Below are 23,140 nucleotides of genomic sequence, written 5' to 3' on the forward strand. Positions count from 1 at the left end.
ATTCCAGTCAGGGACTGATTTCACACCAGATGACTAAGTGTGGACAGTCTCTTGCTTAATAAAAACAGTAATTAGTTTCACTCAGTGGTTTTGAGTTTTCCCTGAGCTGTGGTCTATATGTTGATGAAAGGAGCTAGCCAATATATTACAATTTGTCTATATTTCTAAGCACCATATAATCTAATGAATATAATTGTCACACAAAGATTACTTGCATCCAGACTAATAAAGCATAACCAGCAGAAAGTGCTTACTCTGAGATTTGCATCGGCTTGGAGTCATTTAAATACAGCCTTGCTTTCATTTCCTTGATTAGGTTGAAATAGAAGTTCTCATATTGTATATGGCACTTTTCTCATGGGTCTTGTCTTTGCTCTAACAGGACTAACAATGATGTGTGTTAAACACAGTGAAGAGGAAATTAACAAAAGCCTCTAATTCTACACAATGAATACATAACAACCCAAGAGTAAACACAGCAAACAGAGAAAAATGATAAATAACATTTGGATACTAAGAATGCATAAAATAGAGAGGATTTTTTTTGGGGGGGGGATTTCTGCCTTTGTTTTATGAGTGTAAGTTATTTCTTTTAAACCCCATGAATAAATCCAAAAGCTTTAAGCACATTCAATTCTCTCTCTCTTTAACAGGTGGGGAATTATGAGTCTGGGATCCTGCAGATGAGGTATCCTGTCTGGCCACGTTATGGGACCTTCCTGGAGACTGTGTCTGATAACCGTCACTTGACAGTGGCCACACTGGAGGAAAGGCCTTTTGTGATTGTCGAAGCTGTGGATCCTGTTACTGGCACCTGCCTCAGTAACACTGTTCCCTGCAGACGGCAGTCAAACAAGACAGAAACGTAAGTAACCGTGTTTTTTGGTCTTCATAATGATTAAAGTTCAGCTAAAAAGAACATTCTGTCATCATTTACTTACCCTCATGTTGTTCCAAACTTGTATGGACAAGGTTTGGTTGAGTTGTATGGTTAAGTTTTTGTTTTGTGCGCGCTCGTTAATTGTCTGATTTTTGAGCGCTCATGAATTCTCTCATCATAAAGAAATGCAGAAAATACGTAATGAAGAGATTCATTTTGCAGCTTCAGTGATTTTTTGCATAACTTGCGCAAGACTACTCACAACGCGAACAAATACAGAAACACACTGCACACGTGTTGCCAATCTGATGAAGATGTTTTCTTAATTTACTGGTGTTTTTTTCTATTTGCATGTGTTGCAGTGTGTTGAGCTCTCTCAGCCACCGTACTTCCATAATGTAACGCATTCTTGCAGAAAATAAAAAAACAACATAATTTATTGCCAGTGATAAGGTAAATACCCAGAAGCCTATTTGGTAACCTTTTCCAATCAGGAGCTGCAGTTGTCATTATCAGCCAGCCACAGAGCACAGTAAACTCCTGACCTGCATGCTTGAGCACTTTATCAAAGGATAATTAAGGAGACCTGGGTTCATCTTAAGGGATAGAGTCTTTATCATATTACTGAAGAGAATGAGAAAATGTTACTGTCTAACTGTTTCATTGCTCTTCTCTTGGATATAATTCTGGTTGCAGATGGTCAGGTGTTGCTGTTATTTTGAGATGCCAGATTTTTGCAATAATGAATTAGATAAAGCAATTTGAGACATATGTCAATGTGGAAAAGGGAAACAGAAGGATTGTTCTTTTTTAATTCTATTCATATGTCTTTTATGGACTGTTGGACATGTGACCACACTCTACATGCAGTGCAGAGAAATGCCACTAACTTAATTATGTTTCTCAGTATGTAGCATTAAAGAGTGATTATTTATAAAATTGTTAATTTGGTAACACTTTAGTATAGGGATCAATTACCACTATTAACTAATTGCTTATTTGCATGCTTACTATTAACATATTGTTTATTAGTACTTATAAAGCACATATTCTGCATGACCATATTCTATATCCCTAATCCTACCCAATACCTAAACGTAACAACTACCTTATTAACTAGGAGTTTATTGAGGCAAAATGGTTTGTTAATAATTAGAATCAGACCTTAAAATGAAGTGTGACTGGTAATTTTATTTAAAAAAATCTGTCATGTCATCAGAGTAATTTGAATATTATTATATTATTTATAATTATATTATATTTATATTATATTATATTATATTATATTATATATTATAGTATATTATATTATATTATATTATATTATATTATATTGACATCTAAAACCTCTCTTAGTTTATGCATTGTAAATAATTGTGCATATACACTACTGTGAAGCCATTAGTATTAAAAATGGTTTTAAGTCAGTTATTTCTATCTTTTGCTGTAGTGTGTCAGTAGGAAATGTTTATATTTCCAAACATTTCTTTTGCCATTAATTGTAATAATCCAGTGAGATTTTTATCTGACAACAGCCAGAAACCTACCTGCAATGCTGCATAAAAAAATATATGCAAGTGGACCTAGGACAAAAGCTGCTTTAAACGCAAAAGTTTGATTTGATTTAGTTAAATAGAAGTTAACTGATTTTAAAATCTATTTATGGCATTATTTTTGAAAGCACCCTCACTTTACCCTCATTTTTACACAAGTGCCTAAAACTTTTCACAGTTCTGTAAATTACAGGTAGGTTTCTTCAAATGTCTTGCAGACGTTGCCGCAGTTCGTCTGGAATTAGTCTGTCTTGGTGTTTTTCTAAATTATTTTTTATTAATTGGCAGCTCTTGTTGTAAAGCTTTAGGATCAGTTGTCTGTTTTTGGTCCTTCACAACCTGAGAACTGCTAGTGTTCAGCTCTGGTGAAGATAACTGGATACTCACAGGACTGTGTCTCACCTCGTGAGAGCTGATTGGTAATTAGCAGAGCTGATTAAAGCTGCGCTGGACTCAGCGGAGGGTCTCAAACTCCTCACGCTCTGCCTCCCCTCTCCAAACACACATGCTGTTGTGGCAGGCCCATTAACATGTTATTTAAGAGTCATTCCCTCAGGATGTTCTACTCATTACTTTCAGGCCAAATCTGAAGGGCTCCCAGAAATAGCTGAAGTAAAAATAATTTTAGTTTATTAGTTTGGTTTTAACAAAGCAAGTTAGCATGGATGGGAAATAGCCCTACAAGATCATTTAACAGTAGGCGCAAAAGAATTTGGACACTTACAGCATACTTAGATTGTCAGAATGTCATTGCATTGCTGTCCAAATCCGTCAAGATATGTTTTGAGGGGCTGGGCTGTCTGTGTTGTACTGCATGTCTGTTGATGCTGTGACTGATGTCAAACAAATAGTTGTGTGGTTTATGGTGATGATAGCATGTGCTATTGTGTGGGTGGGTGTTAAGTGTGACTCATTGCCTCTAATCCCCTTTATGCCACACACCATTAGTCAAGAGGTTACAGGGAAGGTTAGAGTGCGTAAAGTGTCATTAAAAGCGCTCTCTTTCTTCCTCTCTCCTTTTCTTTCTCTTGTTTTTGTCCATCTTTATTAGTACTGCTTTCTAAGGCATGCATTTGAACAAACATTTTACCTTAAGTTTTAAGTAACTTTGGTAACTTTCCCTGCACCATTTGCCCTACAGAAATGAATGTTACTTTAGGAGAGGTGTGCTATAAGACCACAACATCAGACGTGAGGTACTTTCGAGGTGCATAGTTCCAGGAACTACTGTAGGCAACATGGCTAGAGAACCTATTTCCCTCTCGGACCGTTTTCCTGGTTGCATTCACACCAGGAGCAGGAACTCTGAAGCAGCCGACAGCGACATCTTTATTTGCAGCATTTACAAACATCAACAACTGGTGAATGGGGGATGCTGTGCTCCGAGCAGTTTTTGTTGTGTCATGGGTTTCATGTTAATGGAGATGGAAAACACAATTTACTCAATTGAAAGAGCATGAAAATCTGACTAAATCTCCTATGACAAATTGCAGTGTTACATATCATCGAGACTGAGAAAAGAACAAAATGCTGCAGACAACAAGCACTGTAAATGTCAATAACGCTCTTTACCATGTTCATGGAGTAAATATTTTTAAAAATGCTGTGTAGCCGGTGTTTCGTATGTGTTTGGCCAGTCAGCATACACTTATGTCACTGGTATAGTTCTGTTTTAGACCCTACTCTGAAGTTGGAACGCAATTATGAGTGAGAACAGAACTTATATACTCCAGGTGTCGAGTGATGATTGGCTAGATCTATGAGTAATTAATGATGAGACAGAGTCTTCCCAGTAGAGCTTGCATTAGAGCTCTCATTTCCTGCAGTGCGAACATGCCAGAAAGCAGCAACTTCCACCAATAGATCTAGGAACTATGAAAAGGTTCCTCTGGTGCAAAAGCCCCTTTGAGGTTGGACTCTTTTGACTTGGGCCAGTATGTAACCTCCCACCAGCCACCTAACATCCCCTCAGAACACCCCAGTAAACCCCCCCATAAAACTGTTGCAACCTCCTGCCAACACCCAATGAACCATCCAGAACCACCTAGAAACCACCTAGAAAACCCTAACAACAACCTAGCAACCATCCAGAACTTTCAAACTACCTCCCACCTCTATACTGCTTACACTCACACTCTCACACACACACACAGAGAGAGAGAGAGTAGTGTCTATGCTCCCTTTATTGGCTGCAGTCCATGTTAAACCAATATGGAGGCCTGCTGTTGTTTTCCAGGGTTGTAATTCTGGTTGTGAATCCAGACTGAAGATCTGGCTGAAGGCTGTGCTGTTTATTTTTCCTCAGCCGTTGTGAAATGAACCGGAGCTCTGAAAACAAATAATGCTCAAGTGCAGAAAGCTGAGCCAAAATAACACTCCTGAAGGCACACATTTAACCTCAAATCACAAGTGCTCAGGAAACATTTTAAGTTTATCGATTGCATTTCTCTGAGTAAGTCAACCTGTTGATGTTGCAATCAAAGTGTTTCGGGTGGCTGTTCTGCCCCACATCTCACTAATGTGAACTGGATGGACATTTCTACCACTTCAGTAATGCATTAACCCACTCCCTAAAACTGATGCTCTTCCTCGGTACAGCAGCAAGAATCTGCACTTAATATTGATTTCTGCAATTACTTTCTGCTTTTTAGAGAGAGGACAGGAAGGGGACGGGGTTGGGAGATGTAGGAGTCAGGCTCAAACTATGCATTTGCTTGCATGAACACCATAGATCAGAGCGTCTGCACATGGTGATCTTGAATTTGTTCTAATATCAACATCAGGTTGGTCCTGTTATAAGTCAATCAATAAGATTTTAAAGAAAAAATAGGTAGGGTTAGGTTTAGGCTCGCTTATTTCGCCTTGCTCCGGTGAAAAATATTTTCAAGTGTTTTACAGAAGCCTGTAACCAGATGTATTATTTCCACATTGGCTGTTGTAGTAATGAACTAAACTTATGTTCATGTTTTTGCAATAGATGTTTACCATTCATTATGCCTTTCATGAGAGCAGAATTTAAAACTGAAAACATTTGTCATAGACAACAGCTTAAAATGAATGACTCATTAACTAAACTTAAAAGAAAGTTTTAAGTAACTTAAAATTAGAAATGTGACCTCGGCAATTAACTGAAATAAAATAAGTTGATGTTGAAGTACTAAAACTAAAATTAAAACAAAAACAAAAAAAATATAAGAAAAACTAATAAAAACTATAAACTAAAATTAAAATGAAACCTGAAAATATAAACATATATTTAAAATTTAAAATATTTTGATTTATTTACTTAATTTTATCCTTATTTAATTATTAGCACCTGATCTAACAACCCACTTTACCCGCAATTGAAGTAACAAATGACGTAAAAACAATGTGAAATCTGATTTGATCATTTGAACTGAGAAAAATTTACCTAAATCTTAATTGGATTTTAAGTCAACCACATAATAAGGTAGTTTGGCTCAAGTTTTCATGTGTGTGAGTCAGCCATGCATGAGTCTATTAAGTTTACAGGTATATAACTGAGTAAATACCACAAGACATCACTTTCTATAAGAACAAAGCGTCTGAGCAACAGTTTTATCCTGACAGCAGCATGTACAATCTCTGTACAGTAACAGCTCTTATCCGATGTGAGCTCAGCCCAGTGATTCCGCACGCCGTTTCTCTTCCATCTTTATTTGTTTGTGATTAATTTGAGTTGGATTTGTTTTGGCCCGGCCCGGCTGTCCTTCCATCTGTCACAGCTGCGATGAAACACAAGGACCCATCGTGACGGCCACTACCCATCCACCCACTCACAGCTGACGTCACGTCTCACCATCAATGCTCCCATAATCCTCCCCTTTTTAGTAATTTGCCATTTTTAGGTTCTCCCAGAGGATTTTCTTGTGTTTTCATATGTGCCTTGATGCTATTTAGACAGTATAACCACAAAAGCTCCTTGTTATACATCAGAATGCAGTGTTATTCCCTGTCTGGCCATAGAAAAGCACAAACAGTCTCCGTCAGTGCCGTTAGACAGCATAAATGGATTTATTGGTGCTGTCGTTAATCATTTGTGATTGGATGCAAGTTTCGACTCGACATTCATAATCCAGGAAACAGGAAACAGGCCAAGACTGAGGAAACAATGTGATGTTAATGAGGCACAGCCACCGCTGAAAGGTATTTCATTTCAGATATCTGCAAAGAAATGGCCCTTTTTGTATTTATTTGTTGACGGTGGCAAATGGATTGGCACTGAACATAATTACAAAACTAGTCTGAGTAACTAATGACAGAAGCAAATAGATTATATACAAGACTTGTTCTTGTATTATGTCTGACCTATTTAAAACTTCTTGTGTACAACAAGCTGCACATGGCACATGAGATTTAGATTAAGATTTGCATATTCAGATTCAGCTGCTGCTGTAGCAGAGCAAGTACCGATATACATCCACAACACGCTGCTGTGAGCATGTAGGAAATACTGCCACTGCACATACAGTGCCCTCCAGGTTATTGTATTGGAACAGAAAAGACAAAATTGCTCTGTTTGCTGTGGAGTCAAGAAATCTGTAAATTCTGTAGGTTTAAAAGATGACTATGAGACAAAACTACAAATTGTCACATTTTATTATTCGGTGTTTCAACACAGATGTTTTACCAGCTAAGAAGTTCAGTACTTTTAGAGTTTCATCCCCCTATCTGATGTGAGCATAAGTATTGGAACAGTTGGCTCACAGGTCTTTCTAAGTGTTCAGCTGTGTCCTGTTGCATTAATTCTTCAGATATTAAAAGCAGGGAATGTTGTATCAATTATTTCTATTGCTTCTGCATTCTGAGTCTTGCATTTTATGACGACACACACAAACCAGGATGAAGACGAGGGAGCTGACTTCAAGAGAAAAGCAAGCAGTTTGGATGCTAAAAGAAAAGAGGTAGTCAATTAGAGCTATAGCAAAAAGCTATAGCATGGAGAAATCAAGAGTTTGGAATCCTCCGGCGACATCAACAACCAACAACGACCTGATCAGCTGAGAAAAACAACAGCAGTTGATGACAAACAAATCATAGAAGCTGTGAAAATGAACCTTAAAATATGTGTCTGTAAAATCACCAACAACCTCCAGAAAGCTGGGGTGATGATCTGTCAATCTACAGTCCGCAGGAGACTTTGACACGGCAAGATACAAACCTCTGACATGCACCCAAAATAGAAAGTAGAGATTTGAGTTTGGAAAAAGGTAAAAAGGTTAGAAGGTTGGTTTTTGGATTTTTGTTTTATAGTTTTTTGGGAAGTTGATTAAAATTTTTATAATTTATGTGAGTGGTAAAAGTTTGGAGAAAAAGGCAACTGCAATGATCCTAAGGCATACAGCCTCATCTGTAAAGCATGGTGGAGGTGGTGTCATTGCATGGGCATGCATAGCTGTCTCTGGAAGAGGCCTTCTCAATTTCAATGATGGCTTAATGTATGATGGCAGCAGCAAAATAAAGGCAGAAGTGAACAGAAACATCTTGGCTACCAATGTTCAAGAAAATGCTACCAGATTCATTGGGAAGTGCTTCATATTGCATCAGGACAATGACCCAAAACATCCTTCCAGTTCAGTCAAGGTTTAAAGTTTATCAGGGCAAAGAAATGTAAAGTCTTAGATTGCCCAAATCAATCTTCAGATTTAAATCTGACTGAACATTAATTTCACCAGTTGAAGAGGAGACAAAAGGCAGAAACTCCCCAAAACAAGCAACAGTTGAAAATGGCTGCAAAAGCTACAGTAGAAAAAGCATTTCAAAGCATAAGACCAAGAGTCTGGTGATGTCTATGGGTTGCAGACTCACTGCTCTGATTGCATGCAAGGGATCTGCAACTAAATATTAGCTTTTAGTATTTTAGATCTGCCTTAAATTCAAATGTCCCAATACTTATGCCCATATCAGATAGTGAGATGAACTCTAAAAGTGCTTTCCATTTTATTTGGTAAAACATGTATGTGTTGAAAAAGATAATGTGACAAAATCAAGATGTTGTGATAATGTTGTGATATTTTTTTTTTATTTTTATTTTTTATTTTTTTTTGTCTTTATTGTTCCAATATTTATGGAGGGCACTGTTTAACATATATCAAATAAATAGATTATGTAGCATGCATGTGTAGCATGATAGCAGATCTAGACAGGTGGAGCTGGGGAAGGTGGAGGGTTTCTGAAGTGTGCTGCAACTGCTACAGCAAGCATAGCCAAGTATCTGAATGTTGAGCAGCATCTTATTGGCTGCTGATATGAAAAGAACCAATCAGCTGCACCACGTGAGTAATGATGTGATTATATCAGATTGCGTTAGAACCTGCGCCATCTAGAGATTAATGACAGAACTTTGTATTTACGTATTTGTACTTTGATACTATACATCACTGGTCCATGTAGGTTTGTTTTTTAATCTCTTGTGAATACTACCATTGAAAATTAAGAAAACAGTTTCTTTTTGTGCAATTTCGGTATTGTTATCGAACTTAAATAATATGGTAATGTTCCCGTTGTGTTCCCACAGGATAGTCGGACACACTGAGCCTTACACCAAACTATGCTGCAAAGGCTTTTGCATAGACATCTTGAAAAAGCTCTCTCGCAACATCAAGTTCTCCTACGACCTCTACCTGGTCACCAACGGCAAACATGGCAAGCTGGTACGAGGGATCTGGAATGGTATGATTGGAGAGGTGAGAAAACAAAACATTTCAGTTTTTATTTCAAGTCAACAAAATTCACCTAATTTACTTACTTAATACACATTGCTGGTCTTGTTTTGAAAGATTTATTGGTCCACTGCTCCACTTTAACATCACCAGGCCCTCATACTTTTCAATCCTCTCCCACGTTTTCACCATCCAATCAATTTCTGATGGATAAAATCAAGTGCCATTCTACATTTTGTTGAACAAAAAATGCTTTTCATATAAATTATTTTGATATGGCAGATTCTAATGTAAACTAGTTCTATAAGTTGTTTAGCATCTGTGATGTCATGCTGAACAAGAAAACAGAACCTAAATCTATATGAGAGAAAGACTGTTGACTGCAGAATGGATCTAATAGCTTGTTCATTTAAGCAGACGTGACTGGCATTGAAATGACCCAAAACAACCTTGTAAATAAACATCTCCATCAAGTAAGTCGACGTCTGATGCACAGCGGCGTCTAAAGAGTTTCAGATGTGACTTGTGCTCCTGCTTTGTCTGTTATTTATTTATTTATTTTAATTTTTTTAGAAAGACTATTGTGCTCATTCAGGCATTATGCATGGTGTGGGTTAACCAGAGAGAGAGAGAGCGCCTGGACTGTAAATCTGAAACACACACACACACACACTCTCACATAGTGATTACTGGACTAGCACAGCCACAACAAACATGTTTCCGGATATTAAAGCAACAATTCACCCAAAAATGAAACTTCTGTCATCATTTTCAAACCCATATGACTTTCTTTCTGCTGTAGATGTCTAGACAGTTCTTAATTAACCTCTATTGCATAATCTTTTATATATTAAAATCTATATATACACTGAAAAAAAAATACATTTTCACTGAGAAATTGCTGGTAAATTTGACAATGAGCTAAAAATAGCAAGTAACACATTTATATATATACTGTATATATATGAATGTGTTACTATGCATCTTTCTTCTCAGGTGTTTTATAAGCGAGCAGACATGGCCATTGGCTCTCTGACCATAAATGAGGAGCGCTCTGAGATCATTGACTTCTCTGTGCCGTTTGTGGAGACCGGCATCAGTGTGATGGTGGCCAGAAGCAATGGAACTGTATCTCCATCAGCCTTCCTGGGTAAGAAATACTAGTGTAAAATGAACTAAAGTTAACACTATTAATGAACTGAACCATACTGCATGACATTTTATAGTGATTTTACATTATTCAGAAACATAGGACTTACTGAAAAAGGGCACAGCTGGTCATGTTTTTACAGCTAAAGCATATATCAGATGTGAAAGTGGAGCAAATAGTACTCTGTGTATGTAAAGTATAATTGAAATTAAGTGGAGCTTTAAAGTAATCACTAATTTGCCCTTTGATCCCTTACGTTACTGTCGCTAACTCAAATAGGCTTTTTAATACATCCCATAAGAATTGACCAAAGTTTGCCAGGCTGAATGGTGTTATTTTTATTATAATATGCACATAAAGTGTTAAAAATAGATTTACTAATATTCTTAAGTGGGCTGGAATGAATTGTGATATTGAAAGGGTTTTTAATCTGCCAAGGAAACCACACAATAATGTGATTAAAAATTAAACAGCTGAATGTTTGAATCTAAAACAGTGTTATTTTTAATATTTATGTATTAATATTTATAATTAGATATTTTTATATTTACACTTTTCATTTTAATTGTAGTGTAAATCCTATTCATTTTGTTTTTCATATTTTCATTAGTTTATCTTACTTAGTCATTTTAGTATTTCAACTTTTACTTGCCAAGGCATCATTAACACTGCTAATTTTTCATATAATATTTATATTTTATCAGTATTAGTTAATAACAATGACATATTTTTGGTTTGCAGTGGTTCTTAACCGACTTTTTTGAATTTTAAATCCTATGTTGACACTATTTCAATTAGCAGTTAGCCATGCCATAAATCCTTTTGCACATTTTTTCCATAATACTGCAAATAATAAACTTTTCCAGAACCCAGAATTCATAGTAAAATACACTAGCATACTGTCATTTCATAAAACAAGATGTAGTTATAAATATTTACAGTGCAGTCTTAATCATGTGTAAGAAAGAAACCAGTGTTTCTCTTGTTTAATGGCGTATGAATTGTGTTGACTTTAATGTGCACCTCATTTTGCACGTATACAGATTTAAAGGTTTTGCAGTCCCACTAGAATAAAAAGCGTGTCATTTGGGAATAACGTCATTTGCTTCATCTGTGTTTGTCTCTCTCTTCCAGAGCCCTACAGCCCAGCGGTGTGGGTCATGATGTTTGTCATGTGTCTTACAGTCGTGGCGGTGACTGTGTTCGTGTTTGAATACTTCAGTCCTGTGGGCTACAACCGCAGCCTGGTCAGTGCCAAAGGTCAGTGTTCACTGCCTCTGCTAGCTCTTCAGGAACTGTGACAGATTTCAGGAACAGTGGCAACCTGAAACTTCATCATACATGACAGGTTTGACAGAACATAAGCAAGGGGGGGAGATAGTTAAGATGTTTATGAGGTGCTTTGTTTTCTTTGTTTTGATAGGTTAAATTCATTGCCTTCTAGTTTATGTTTAACTCTCCTATTTTCTTTTTCATCAAATTATTACGGAGAAGTAAAAATAGACACAAATGAGATAACTGACATACAGTTAGAGCTGAGAGTTAGATATCAATTAGTTTTGGAAGAACTTGATGAGAAATGTTTGAGTTCATTTTGAGAAATCTGAATGCAGACCGGAAGGTGTCTCTAGAGGAGACACATGAGATTACTTAGGCATTTTTGTCAGAAGAAACATCTCAGGAGCATTTACTTTATATTTAATCAAGAATACAAATAATGAAGCAACTGAGATCTTTGGATCTTTCTCCTTTCTATCTGAATAACAAAAATCAAAATACAAGTCTCACAGAAATTTCAAAATATAGCATATCTCATTTTTAAATTAAAGGACTTATATATAATATTCAAAATAATGTGCTATTACAGTAATAATATTGTATTTATTGTTTTTTTAAATTAATTGTTTTTTTTATATAAATTGCTATTATTATTCACCTGAGTAATTTTAATAAATTATAAAAATCAATGTATGCATTTATAAAATAATAATAATAATAATAAATGCATATAACTTATTTGAGTGTTGATTATTATATCTAAAAATAAATATCAGTTGAATTTAATAGTTTGGACTCTGTTGATAATTGTTACCCTTAATAATATAGTAATGTGCAGTAATATGGCTCCCTGTATAGTTTACATTATTAGATATTTTGGTAACACTTTATTATAGGGACCAATCCTCAGTATTAACTAGTTGCTTATTAGTATCCCTATTATTAACATATTGGCTTTTTATTAGTACTAATATATTCTACATCCCTAATTCTACCAATACCTAAACTTAACAACTACTTTACTAACTATTAATAAGCAGCAAATTAGAAGTTTATTGAGGCAAAAGTCGTAGTTAATGGTTTGTTACAGGCGAGAACTGGACCTTGAAATAAAGTGTGACCGGAAATGTGTATTTTTATTGAGTTTATTTAAAGACAAAGCAACAAGTAAACCACTGTTTACTAGAAAGAAAAAAAGAAGCAATTTCCATGTTTTTCCCCATTGCTGTACCAAAAATGTACCAAACCGTAGCTTAAAAACTGATTATTAAAAAAAATACATTTACAACCAAGAGTAATTGCAAAAAACACCTGAACAACTTTAATATTCTCTATTTTAGAACCAGGTGGCCCGACGTTCACCATTGGAAAGTCGGTCTGGCTGCTGTGGGGGATCGTCTTCAACAACTCCGTGCCCATTGAAAACCCCAAAGGCACCACCAGTAAGATCATGGTGCTGGTGTGGGCTTTCTTTGCCGTGATCTTCCTGGCCAGCTACACGGCCAACCTGGCAGCCTTCATGATCCAGGAGCAGTACATCGACACTGTTTCTGGACTGAGTGACAAGAAGGTAAGAGCTGCCAGCGTTTCTCTTAGCCAAATGGCCAATCTAGGGCACGAGTTTTAATTAAAGCCGTCACTGTGGAACTACAAGAGGAATCTATGCTGATAATATATGTGGATATGCACACTTTCATGATGAAATACTGTGATTAGAGTACTAATCACTAATTTGTGTCATTTTAATAAGACGTTTATGAACAATTTGAAGCATTAAAACTGTTTTAAATGTTGACAAAGTACTTAGAGGTGCAAGTATGATGCCAAAGTTTCTTTCTTTTTTCTTTTTCTTTTTTTTGATATATGTCTTTTCATATGCTGGTGTTGTTAATCATGGTCTGTAAACTGGGTATTGTTTCAGCCATACTCATGACTGGTACAAATAATCAAGGATTGTTTTTAGTTGTAAGGATTTTGTTGCTTCAGCATTTTGGAATGTGTCTACTAATAAATTGCATGTTAGTCTAAGCTGCCTAGTTAAATATTTATTCTATTTAGATAACTCTGTGACACTGTTTTAATCAGCTGTGTAGGGACACATCAAGGTGAAGTGATTTACAATGATACTGAAAGCTGTTACAGCTGACGAGCTTCAGATGGAAACATTTAAAGAGCAATTTTGAAGACAAAGTGAGACTTCAAGCCACAAGACTGTCATTAAAGAGCCAAACGGGTTGACTACCAGGGAATTAGACACTGACAGCAAGATGTTTTTGTATGCATTTGAATTCAGGAGTGTGTCTGGGAGGCATTACACAAAGAATGAAATGCCTGAAGGGCAAAATAGCCAGAGGGCAAGAATATCTCGCAGTGATCTGACAAACTGTGTAAACTTGCTAAGTGCACTTGTGTTTGTAGCAGCATTTGTTTCATTTAAATACTACATTGTTACCGTATTTCTACCAAATAAATGTCATTTTTAAAATGTAGTAAAATTAAAAACAAAGTACAACAAATAAATATTTTTGAAAGTTATTTGTTCCAAGTAGCAAAACAAAATATGTAAAATAATGTAATTTGTAAGTTACCTCAGGCTTTATATATATATTTATTTATTTATTAACATATCTTTATTGCGAGGATTAACCCCTTGAGATGAAACATCTCGTTTTCTCGAGGGGGTCCTCCAATACATCAAAGCAAAATGAACCAAAACAGCAGAGCAAATATCACGGTCAAAAACAGCACAACAAAATAAAACAATGGTAGGTTTACTACAGTAAATAACTGTATCATCGGCATAAAGATGAATATTACAATCTGTAAAGCATAAAGGCATATCATTAACAAAGATAGAAATTAATAAAGGTCCAAGAGAAGAACCTTGAGGGATGCCTTTCACTATACCTGTATAATCAGACTGACAACCCCTGTAAGACACACCCTGACGACGATGATGAAAATAACAATTAAACCAGAGTAAAGATGATCTCTCGAGAGGCCAATAGCATGCAATTTATCCAATAGAAGATAGTGATCAACTAAATCGAACGCTCTGGAGAGATCTAAAAAAATAGCACCGGTACACAGATTGTCATCAAAACTAGAAAATATATCATTAGAGAGAATTTTAAGAGAGCAGTGGAAGTGGAGAAGTATTTTCTGAAACCTGATTGGCATTGAGTAAGTAAATTATTAACAGATAGATAATCAGATAATTGATTAAAAATTATTTTCTCAAAGACTTTAACCACACTATTAATTATTGATATTGGCCTATAATTGTTCAGAATTTGTAAGTCTCCACCTTTGTGTATAGGAATAACTGTAGTACATTTCCACGCGAGGGGCACTTCACAGGTATCAAAAGACATGTTAAAAAGCACAGCCAGTAGTGGTGCTAGTACATGCCGAGGCAAGTTTAATAAACTTACCCTCAAGGCCATCAGGGCCAGGACCACTGCTATTGGAAAGCTTATTAATAGCCTGTTGAACATCCGTTGATCTGACCTGCCTAAATTTGAATGAGGTACCGCAGGGTTGGCTGTTAACACACGGGTCGGTGGGAAAAACAGGAGGCTGAACAAGCGGTATTTGAGAAAAAAACAAACTAAAGGCATTTGAAATCACAGCTGGATCATTAGTTATTTCTAATATTTCTAATAAAGTATTATTGGACTTACCAACTAGGGTGTTAACTCTCCTCCAGAATTGCTTTGGGTTACTTAGATCATTTGACAGGCTATCTCGGTAATAATTGGCTTTAGTATTTCTTGTTTGAGTTGTACATACATTTCGTAATCGTTTGTATTTCTCCCAGTCATCCCAGTCATCTGTCAGCCCTATACATTACATAATTTTCAAAGTGAATAATAGCATCAGTAGTACTATTAGTAAGCCATGTTTCAGATAAAGTGATTATATATATATATATAGTATCTGCTGTTGCTTCTGAAGCACAGTAGTAAATAAAATATGATATTTAGGCAAAATAAGATTAGTTTAAATAATGGATAATTTTGAATATTTTTTTTATTGTTGTGTTTTTTTGTTCTTTTTGAGCTTTTTGTTTTTGTAGTTTTTGTGATAGTAGGTTGTGACAAAAGATGGATCTCAAAATCATACAGATATTGTTGGAAAGGGTTCAAATACACAAAAGATGCTGGTAAACCAAAGAATTTGTGAGACCTGAAGGATTTTTCTGAAGAACAGCAGGCAGTTTTACTGTTCAGGACAAACAAGGGACTCGTGAACAACCATCACTAAAAAACAAAACAAAACAAAAAACACAGCAGTAGATCATTCAGGTAACAACACAGTATTAAGAATCAAGGGGGTGTAAACTTTTGACCTGGGTCATTTTTATAAATTTAACTATTATTTTCTCTTGTGGACTATTTGTAACCTTCTTTTATGTGAAATGTCTTATTCAGGTCAGTACTAAATAAACAATAACATGCGTTTTGTATGATCCCTCTTATTTTGGTCAAATAATTAACATTATGCAGATACTGAAAAGTGTATGTAAATATATATATCATATATGTATATGTATTATTATATATTAGGTAAATTACATGGATGCTTCACTTTCAACAGGTGTGTCAAAACAAGTGCAGAAACATAAATACCTAGAAGGAATTTTCTGCTCTACATTACTTTTTCTTAGTTAGCAGTAAACTTTTGGTATGGTCAGGGCCACAGGAGAGATGAAAGACAATGCTTATGCTGTCAGACGACAGCAAACACACTTAGAATGAGGTATTCACTGGCACTGGAGTCCGTCACATGAGCTCAGCCGGAATACAATTACGTCCACTTATTCCTTAGAGACTGTTCTCCTTCATTCACATCAGCAAGGTTACCTACATTACAGCACAATTATTCATGGTTTGAATTCTGAAGTGCTGTCTTATTGGCAATATTACATTTATTTGATATTACATTAAGGGCCCTTAATGAACATGGACAGAATAATGTAAAAACTAAATGAGGAGAAATTTAGCAAGGAAAAAGTAATACTGAAAACCCTCAGATGTTTGGTCAGGCAGTTGAGATAATTTCTCGTCTTTGTGAGGACAATCTGAGGTTCAAATGTTAGAACTTAAACAGAGCTGAGAATTAATTGACTGAGAAGCACTTGGGTGCTTGAGACAGAAAAGAGCATTTATGACCCAGTGGCTTTGGTCCGAGTGTTATCACTGCAGCCATTTTTTTCCCCTTCCTGAGGATTAATTTCAGTCATATTCTCACTTGGAATTAGATTGTATTTAATGTGGCATTTACAGATACAGAATCGTGAGAATCCTTGGATGAGGGCAAAGATGAAGGCTGAACCTAGAATAAATTCCCATACAGAAATCCAGCTTAAAAGAAAAATCAATCACACTTTCCAGCAGCGTAGCATTCCCAGCCAAAAGTCATTACTCGCATATCTAGCGGTCCTGGAATCTATTAAAATGCATTAATCCTTAACCAAGTAACTCATCCAGGGTTCTATTTTTACCACTTCTTTAGCACACACTTGGACTGTACGTTGTTCACAAAGTTAAATTGAAAAAACATGCTAACTTGTTGAAATCCTACCTTTCAGTTCCAGAAACCACAAGAACAATATCCTCCGTTCCGGTTTGGGACTGTGCCCAATGGCAGCACAGAACGAAACATAAGGAGCAATTATCCCGAAATGCATTCCCACATGGTTAAGTACAACCAGAAAGGTGTGGAGGATGCGCTCAACAGCCTCAAAACTGGGTGTGTTTACTGTAATTGTCTCTTGAAGCTTTGAAACAAATCTGTCCGCAGTGTATTATCTTTTCCGCTAACATGTATCGTTTCTGTACTGCTAACAGGAAGCTGGACGCCTTCATATACGATGCAGCTGTGCTTAACTACATGGCTGGTAAAGATGAAGGGTGTAAACTGGTGACAATCGGTAGTGGGAAGGTATTTGCAACCACAGGCTACGGTATCGCCCTTCAGAAAGAATCTCGCTGGAAGCGCCCCATAGACCTCGCTCTTCTCCAGTTCCTTGCTGATGGTAACTTCAAAAAACTTACTTTTGATGGAGAAGCTCTGATTCGTAAGACTGACAGAAATATATTGTGTATTACAGGTGACACCCAGAAGCTCCAGACAGTGTGGCTCACTGGTATCTGTCGTAACGAGAAGAAGGAGGTGATGAGCTCTAAGCTCGACATTGATAACATGGCCGGAGTGTTTTACATGCTCCTAGTGGCCATGGGTCTCAGTCTGCTGGTTTTTGCCTGGGAACATCTACTGTACTGGAAGCTACGGCATTCTGTCCGCAAGTCTGAGCGCTTGGACTTCCTGCTGGCCATTAGCAGGGTAAATTTTATGTCGTCAATATTCTGAAATGAATTTCACTTTTAATCTTTGGTGTCAACAAATTGTTTGCTTAGAACAAGGTGACAAATCCGTAAATCCATAATGCAAAGTAACTCATTCAAAATGATGCATTTGCAATCAGCTCTTTTTATTTTATTTTTTTACCAAAGCAACTTGTAAGAACATGCATGTAACAAAATATATCCACAAGAACACGGTGCAAATGAGAATTGTACAAAGAAGGTTTAGACGTACCATAGCAGAGACTTTAGAAACACAAACATGTGGTAAAATTGATGTTCAGGGGAACTCCAGGCAGTTAACAAGCACAAAAAGTCAAGGGAAAAGCTGTTAAAATTAAATTAGGGTCCTAGGGTTATGGGCATAGCTGTCAAAGTCTCTTTTAAGTACAGTACATTCTTGAGCTTAACAAACTTGAAGACCTCATTTAAAGGTGGAATATTACAAATGCATAGGCAGCTGATTTTCTATTGGCTAATTACAGCCCCTTTCAGAGATAACTATAATACTGATAAACAGAGAATCTTATCAGTCACTGACAGTTCTCCAGGTAATTAACCACCCGTAAAATAAGCTAATAGAATTTTTATGTGGTAAAAGTGAGTATGACTTTAATTCATCTAGGTCATTGCAGCAAAATTATAGCAAATCAATTTTGGGAGACTTTTGCCATTCATTACTGTACTTTGTTTTCCAGTATTTTAAAATATTTTACAGTCAACACAATAGGTACAGTATAGGGATGCACATCTCCATAATAACTGATGCAATGCCCATCTCGATGCACAGCCAATTACATGATACTTTAAAGATACATATGAAGCAGCTACCGATACGATGCAATACAGTTCACCCCATATGCGATGCATCATCACAGTAATACGATGCGATGGAAAAAAATGCTATGCAATTCAATATGGTACAGATAGTTCACTTTTATTTTTATTTATCATTGTAATTATTTGGTTAAGATGCAGCTCTACCTCTGCCATATAAATTTACATTCTATATGACTCTCAGGACACGTATTACATATAAAATATTAGTTACAATTTATTGGTCACTTTCTGAATAATAAAAGTTTAGCGCATCTACTAATAATTATATATTAATAAATCTGTTTTCACTGGTTCAAATATGTTAGAAACGATGCATTGTGATACAAATGCCAACTTGTATCTGATGCACACTTTTTTAAATCGATACATCGCATCATTAACTTTTATGCCAATGCACCAATCTGAATCGATGAATCTTACCATTCCTAATAAAGTGGCTTTTAAATAGATTGATTTTACTATATTGTGAGGTGAGAACTCTAATTCTGTTTGCCATGGCACATAGAACTTTTAGGTGGATGCAGCCTCATTTTTCCTTATTTCTTCCCTGAAGGGAATCTACAGCTGCTTCAATGGTGTGGAGGACACCGACCGTAAAGGGAACATGCAGAACCCAGATGTCACCACCAGTTACACTCAGGCCAACATGCTGAAAATGCTCCAAACTGCTAAGGACATTGTCTCATCTGCAAGAGTTGAAAACTCTCTGGACAATGCCACAAAGACTATCGAGAACTGGAGTCGACGTGATCCAGAGGCAGCCAGACCTAGCCTTCCTACCTGCCTCATAGGGACAGACTTCAGCCATAGCCGCCTGCCCTGCATCACCAGTGTAATGGACAACCACTCACCGTACCCTCAAAACATGGATAGCACGACACAGCACTTGCTGGAGAAGCCTCACATGGGAACACGGCCTACCTCACTGCGCTACACTCTTCCCGCACGGACCAGCCACCACCACATCTATGAACGAACACTACCCATATCTAGCCTCAGCAGTCCCCATATTGCCATGAGAGAACCACCACCACCCACAGCCCCGAAACCCCACGTGTATGTGGACCAGTCCTGTCACCACCCTACCTCTCGTTACGTCTCTTACCGTGACTTTCAGGTACCAGACATCTTTGTGGAACACCAGGAACCTTCGGGAAGCCAAAAACAATACATGGCAGGTCTGGGTCGCAAAAAGAGGTCCCACAGCTACGTAGCAGCATCTCCGGAAACTCGCCGAAGGGGCGACTACGATGTTCCCCAGTCTTGTCTGGCTGAGCTCAAAAGCAACCACCTTGTGGAAAACCATTCCCATACCACACCCTGCATGAGAAGCCAATTCCAGAGACCCGGCTCTAGCTGCAACTCCTGCACGAAGCTGTATCTAGAACCGGAGATGGATGACGTTCCACTTCTGGCGAAAGATAAAATGAACCGCCGCGCCTCTTTTCTCAGGGCCACATGGGGTGGTGACAGGATCCGGCAGCTGGATGAGAAGCCCTCCACCTCTGCATCCTCTACCAGTTGCATCAACATGCCCGATCTGTTCCCTCGAGTGGTGGTGACCAATCCCAAGCCTTCGAAGATGTACGGCAACACTGGTAACAACCTACGCTACAACATGGCTGTGGAGCCAGCCTATCTGGACCCAGCCCACATGGGCACCTACCCGTACAAGCCACAGAAGTTCAAGTACTCAAAGTCCATCCGCCTTCCTTCGTACCGGGAGGCGATTCTACAGAACACGGCGGCCCTTCGGCGATCCTCTTCCACACTAGTGCACGGACACTACTCAACTTACCTGAACTCTTACACAGACCTGCCGGTGTATTTGGGTCCTCTTCCAAAAGGACCTGCTCACTTCCATGAGCATTCCAAAGCCACGTGCCACCTGTTTCCATGCATCAACCATTGCCCGGAAAATGCCGCCTTGGTTCCCCGGTTAGGCAGCAGACCTGTGTTGTACCAGAGCACTGCTGTTGGAGGCTATGACGGGGCTGGGCGCTCAAATGAGGAGTCGTTGCACACTGTACCGGTCTCTTCCATGCGCAGGGACCACAGGCAGGTTCTAGTGGCACAGAATGTACAGAGTCCCTATGCCCCACGGCCCTGGGGTAGGGTATCTAGTCTGGAGTCAGAGGTTTGAAGGGCTTTGAAGAGATCTCCAGAGAGAGTTTCCCCCAAACAGTGAGGGAGAAACCCTGGAAACTGCTTAACGAAGTCAAGCAAAAAAGATAAAGGTGGACCAGAGGTTGTAATCTCAGTGCAATAATACCCTCAGACAGCAGGGATGGGACGGGGGAATGTACAAGTGATTACTGTGGAGTCTTGTTTAAGTATACTTTAAAAAAATATGAGTTGAAAAAAAAAAAACGAACAATTCTTAATCTATATCTATTGATTGATATTTAAACTGTTTTTAAATGCCATTACACCAGTTACACTCATTCTCTGCAAACAATTTGGATCTAGCATGTTTTAAGGCAGCTTTACAACCAAAAGGGTATGAATTGAAAATCTGGTTTTTATTTATGCCAGAGCATTCAACCATTTTAAATCTGGAGAACCACTGGAGAATTTTATAACATAGCCACACAAAAATGTCTTCCAAGAATTTTTCTAAATCCAGGGGTTTGAGAAATCCATTAATTGTCCAATTTTGTCACTCCACCGATGTAATTCAGATCCGATTTCAATAATGGTGAAGAATTGATTTGCCATCTGTAGTTCCACAGCAATTTCACTGTTTAATAAATGATGGGATGGGCTTAGGGCCAAATGGAAAGAACTGCTGTCTTTGTGTCTTCTACTAAAGGAAAACCAAGTAGAGTGAAAATGATTCATTAAACAGCTGCATGGTTAAGTAATTTCTTACCTTGATGCATTGAAACAAACAAGTTGAATGTAAGATCTCTCATCTTCTTGCACAGACAATCTCCCAAAAGGTCTTGTGTTACCGACACAAGGTGCTTATCAGCTGTGAAGTAAAGGGGATTCATTTTCGAAATTCAAAAATGATTTCTAGTAAAACCAGTGATGAATAAACGTGTGGCTTGCTTTTACAAATCCTCCCTAAGAATGAACCTTTTATAAAACAAGAACTAGCCATCGAAATGTACAACCTTCTGAAATCTCATGCATTTTGTACTGGTAAGCAATGTTATAGACACTCTCCTTTAATTTTCTTGCTTCCTTGGAAATATACAGCCTAGACAACCAATGTCTACAAAAAATTGCATGCATATATACAGTAGCCACATAAATGTATGCCAAGATTATATATGACTAGGTCGGAGAATGTTTCATGAATACAATTTCACTCTTCATTCGCTCTACATAGTGGCAAATGCATTACTATTCATACTTGCCAAATGGAAAAACCATTACATCTGCAGATTCTGCTGCAGGACTCTTATATATCATTGCAGGGAATGCATGGACTGCATTAAAAAGGCATACACGGACACATTAAACGGCTGTCTTTTATTTGCTGACCTCCTGTTTTGAAGCAGCCCGTGGTAAGGTTGACGCATGGTGAGTAGGTCAAATGCTGACTCAGCATGCAGGTTGCATGCTCTAGAGAGCGGTTTAATCCCTCTCACCTTCCTATGTCTTTACGATGTGATGTGGGTTGCTAGCATTCATCTTTCCTTTTGAGCACCGTTGTGGTCTTACCCATTCCTGAGGGCCCCAAGAGGACTGGAAGGGCTCCAGCGCTCCCCCTGTAAAGTGCAACGGTCAGTATAATAATGATTGGGCGAATGGGCTGATTGACCCTGGGGAATAGTATGTTTAATCACGCCAACTTCGGATGATGCACATCTGGGCAGTGAGCCAATCATCAGGGACATGATATCGACCTACAGTGTCCCCCCACCTTCATTTAGTACCCTTGAGATGGAACAAGATGGAAAAGTGACCACAAGAACCAGGCTCTTGAATGAAGAATGAAACCTTGTACTCTCCTTTCGGCAGTACCGGGGTAGTTGTGTTGGTGGAGAGAGATCGTGTATGTGTGTGTTTCATTGATGGCTGCTGACAGAAGAAGCTTTTCATTAAGTGAGATTTGGTCTGTGAATGTGTGCAATTCATTTTGCTGGTCATTGTTATCAGAGCAACTTTATCTGCCAACTTCCCAATCACAAGATTTATTGTCTCATCTCAAAAAGAGAATGCAGTTGGCATGCAGAAACAATCTGAGGCTTATCCTCTCATCTCCACACTCCGATCTATGATGTTGTTTGTCTGAGCCACAACATGAATAATTGGACATTGGCAGACACTAGTCAGATGACTTTGGGGCTCATGAATGTACATGAGTGGGAGAAAAAGGCGCAATGATAACTGGGACATGATGGATCTGTTTCATCAGGTCCTATGCAACACCTCTG

The 23,140-nt window shown here is 37.8% G+C and overlaps 1 protein-coding gene across 1 annotated transcript in view; it reads left to right on the forward strand.

Annotated features, from left to right (window-relative positions):
* The window catches only part of LOC109105387 (glutamate receptor ionotropic, NMDA 2C-like), a 47,279-nt gene extending 24,539 nt beyond the window's left edge, over positions 1-22,740 (forward strand). Inside the window, exons 4-12 of the mRNA XM_042720812.1 lie at positions 654-865; positions 8,972-9,140; positions 10,113-10,266; positions 11,401-11,526; positions 12,885-13,114; positions 17,138-17,298; positions 17,397-17,584; positions 17,660-17,892; positions 19,306-22,740. Of these exons, the coding sequence (XP_042576746.1) occupies positions 654-865; positions 8,972-9,140; positions 10,113-10,266; positions 11,401-11,526; positions 12,885-13,114; positions 17,138-17,298; positions 17,397-17,584; positions 17,660-17,892; positions 19,306-20,895 (3,063 nt within the window). The 3' untranslated portion in view covers positions 20,896-22,740. The remainder of the gene's footprint in view (positions 1-653; positions 866-8,971; positions 9,141-10,112; positions 10,267-11,400; positions 11,527-12,884; positions 13,115-17,137; positions 17,299-17,396; positions 17,585-17,659; positions 17,893-19,305) is intronic.
* The last annotated feature ends 400 nt before the right edge of the window (positions 22,741-23,140 follow it).

Source organism: Cyprinus carpio, chromosome B3 (genome assembly GCF_018340385.1).
Source record: "Cyprinus carpio isolate SPL01 chromosome B3, ASM1834038v1, whole genome shotgun sequence".
NCBI lineage: Eukaryota > Metazoa > Chordata > Actinopteri > Cypriniformes > Cyprinidae > Cyprinus > Cyprinus carpio.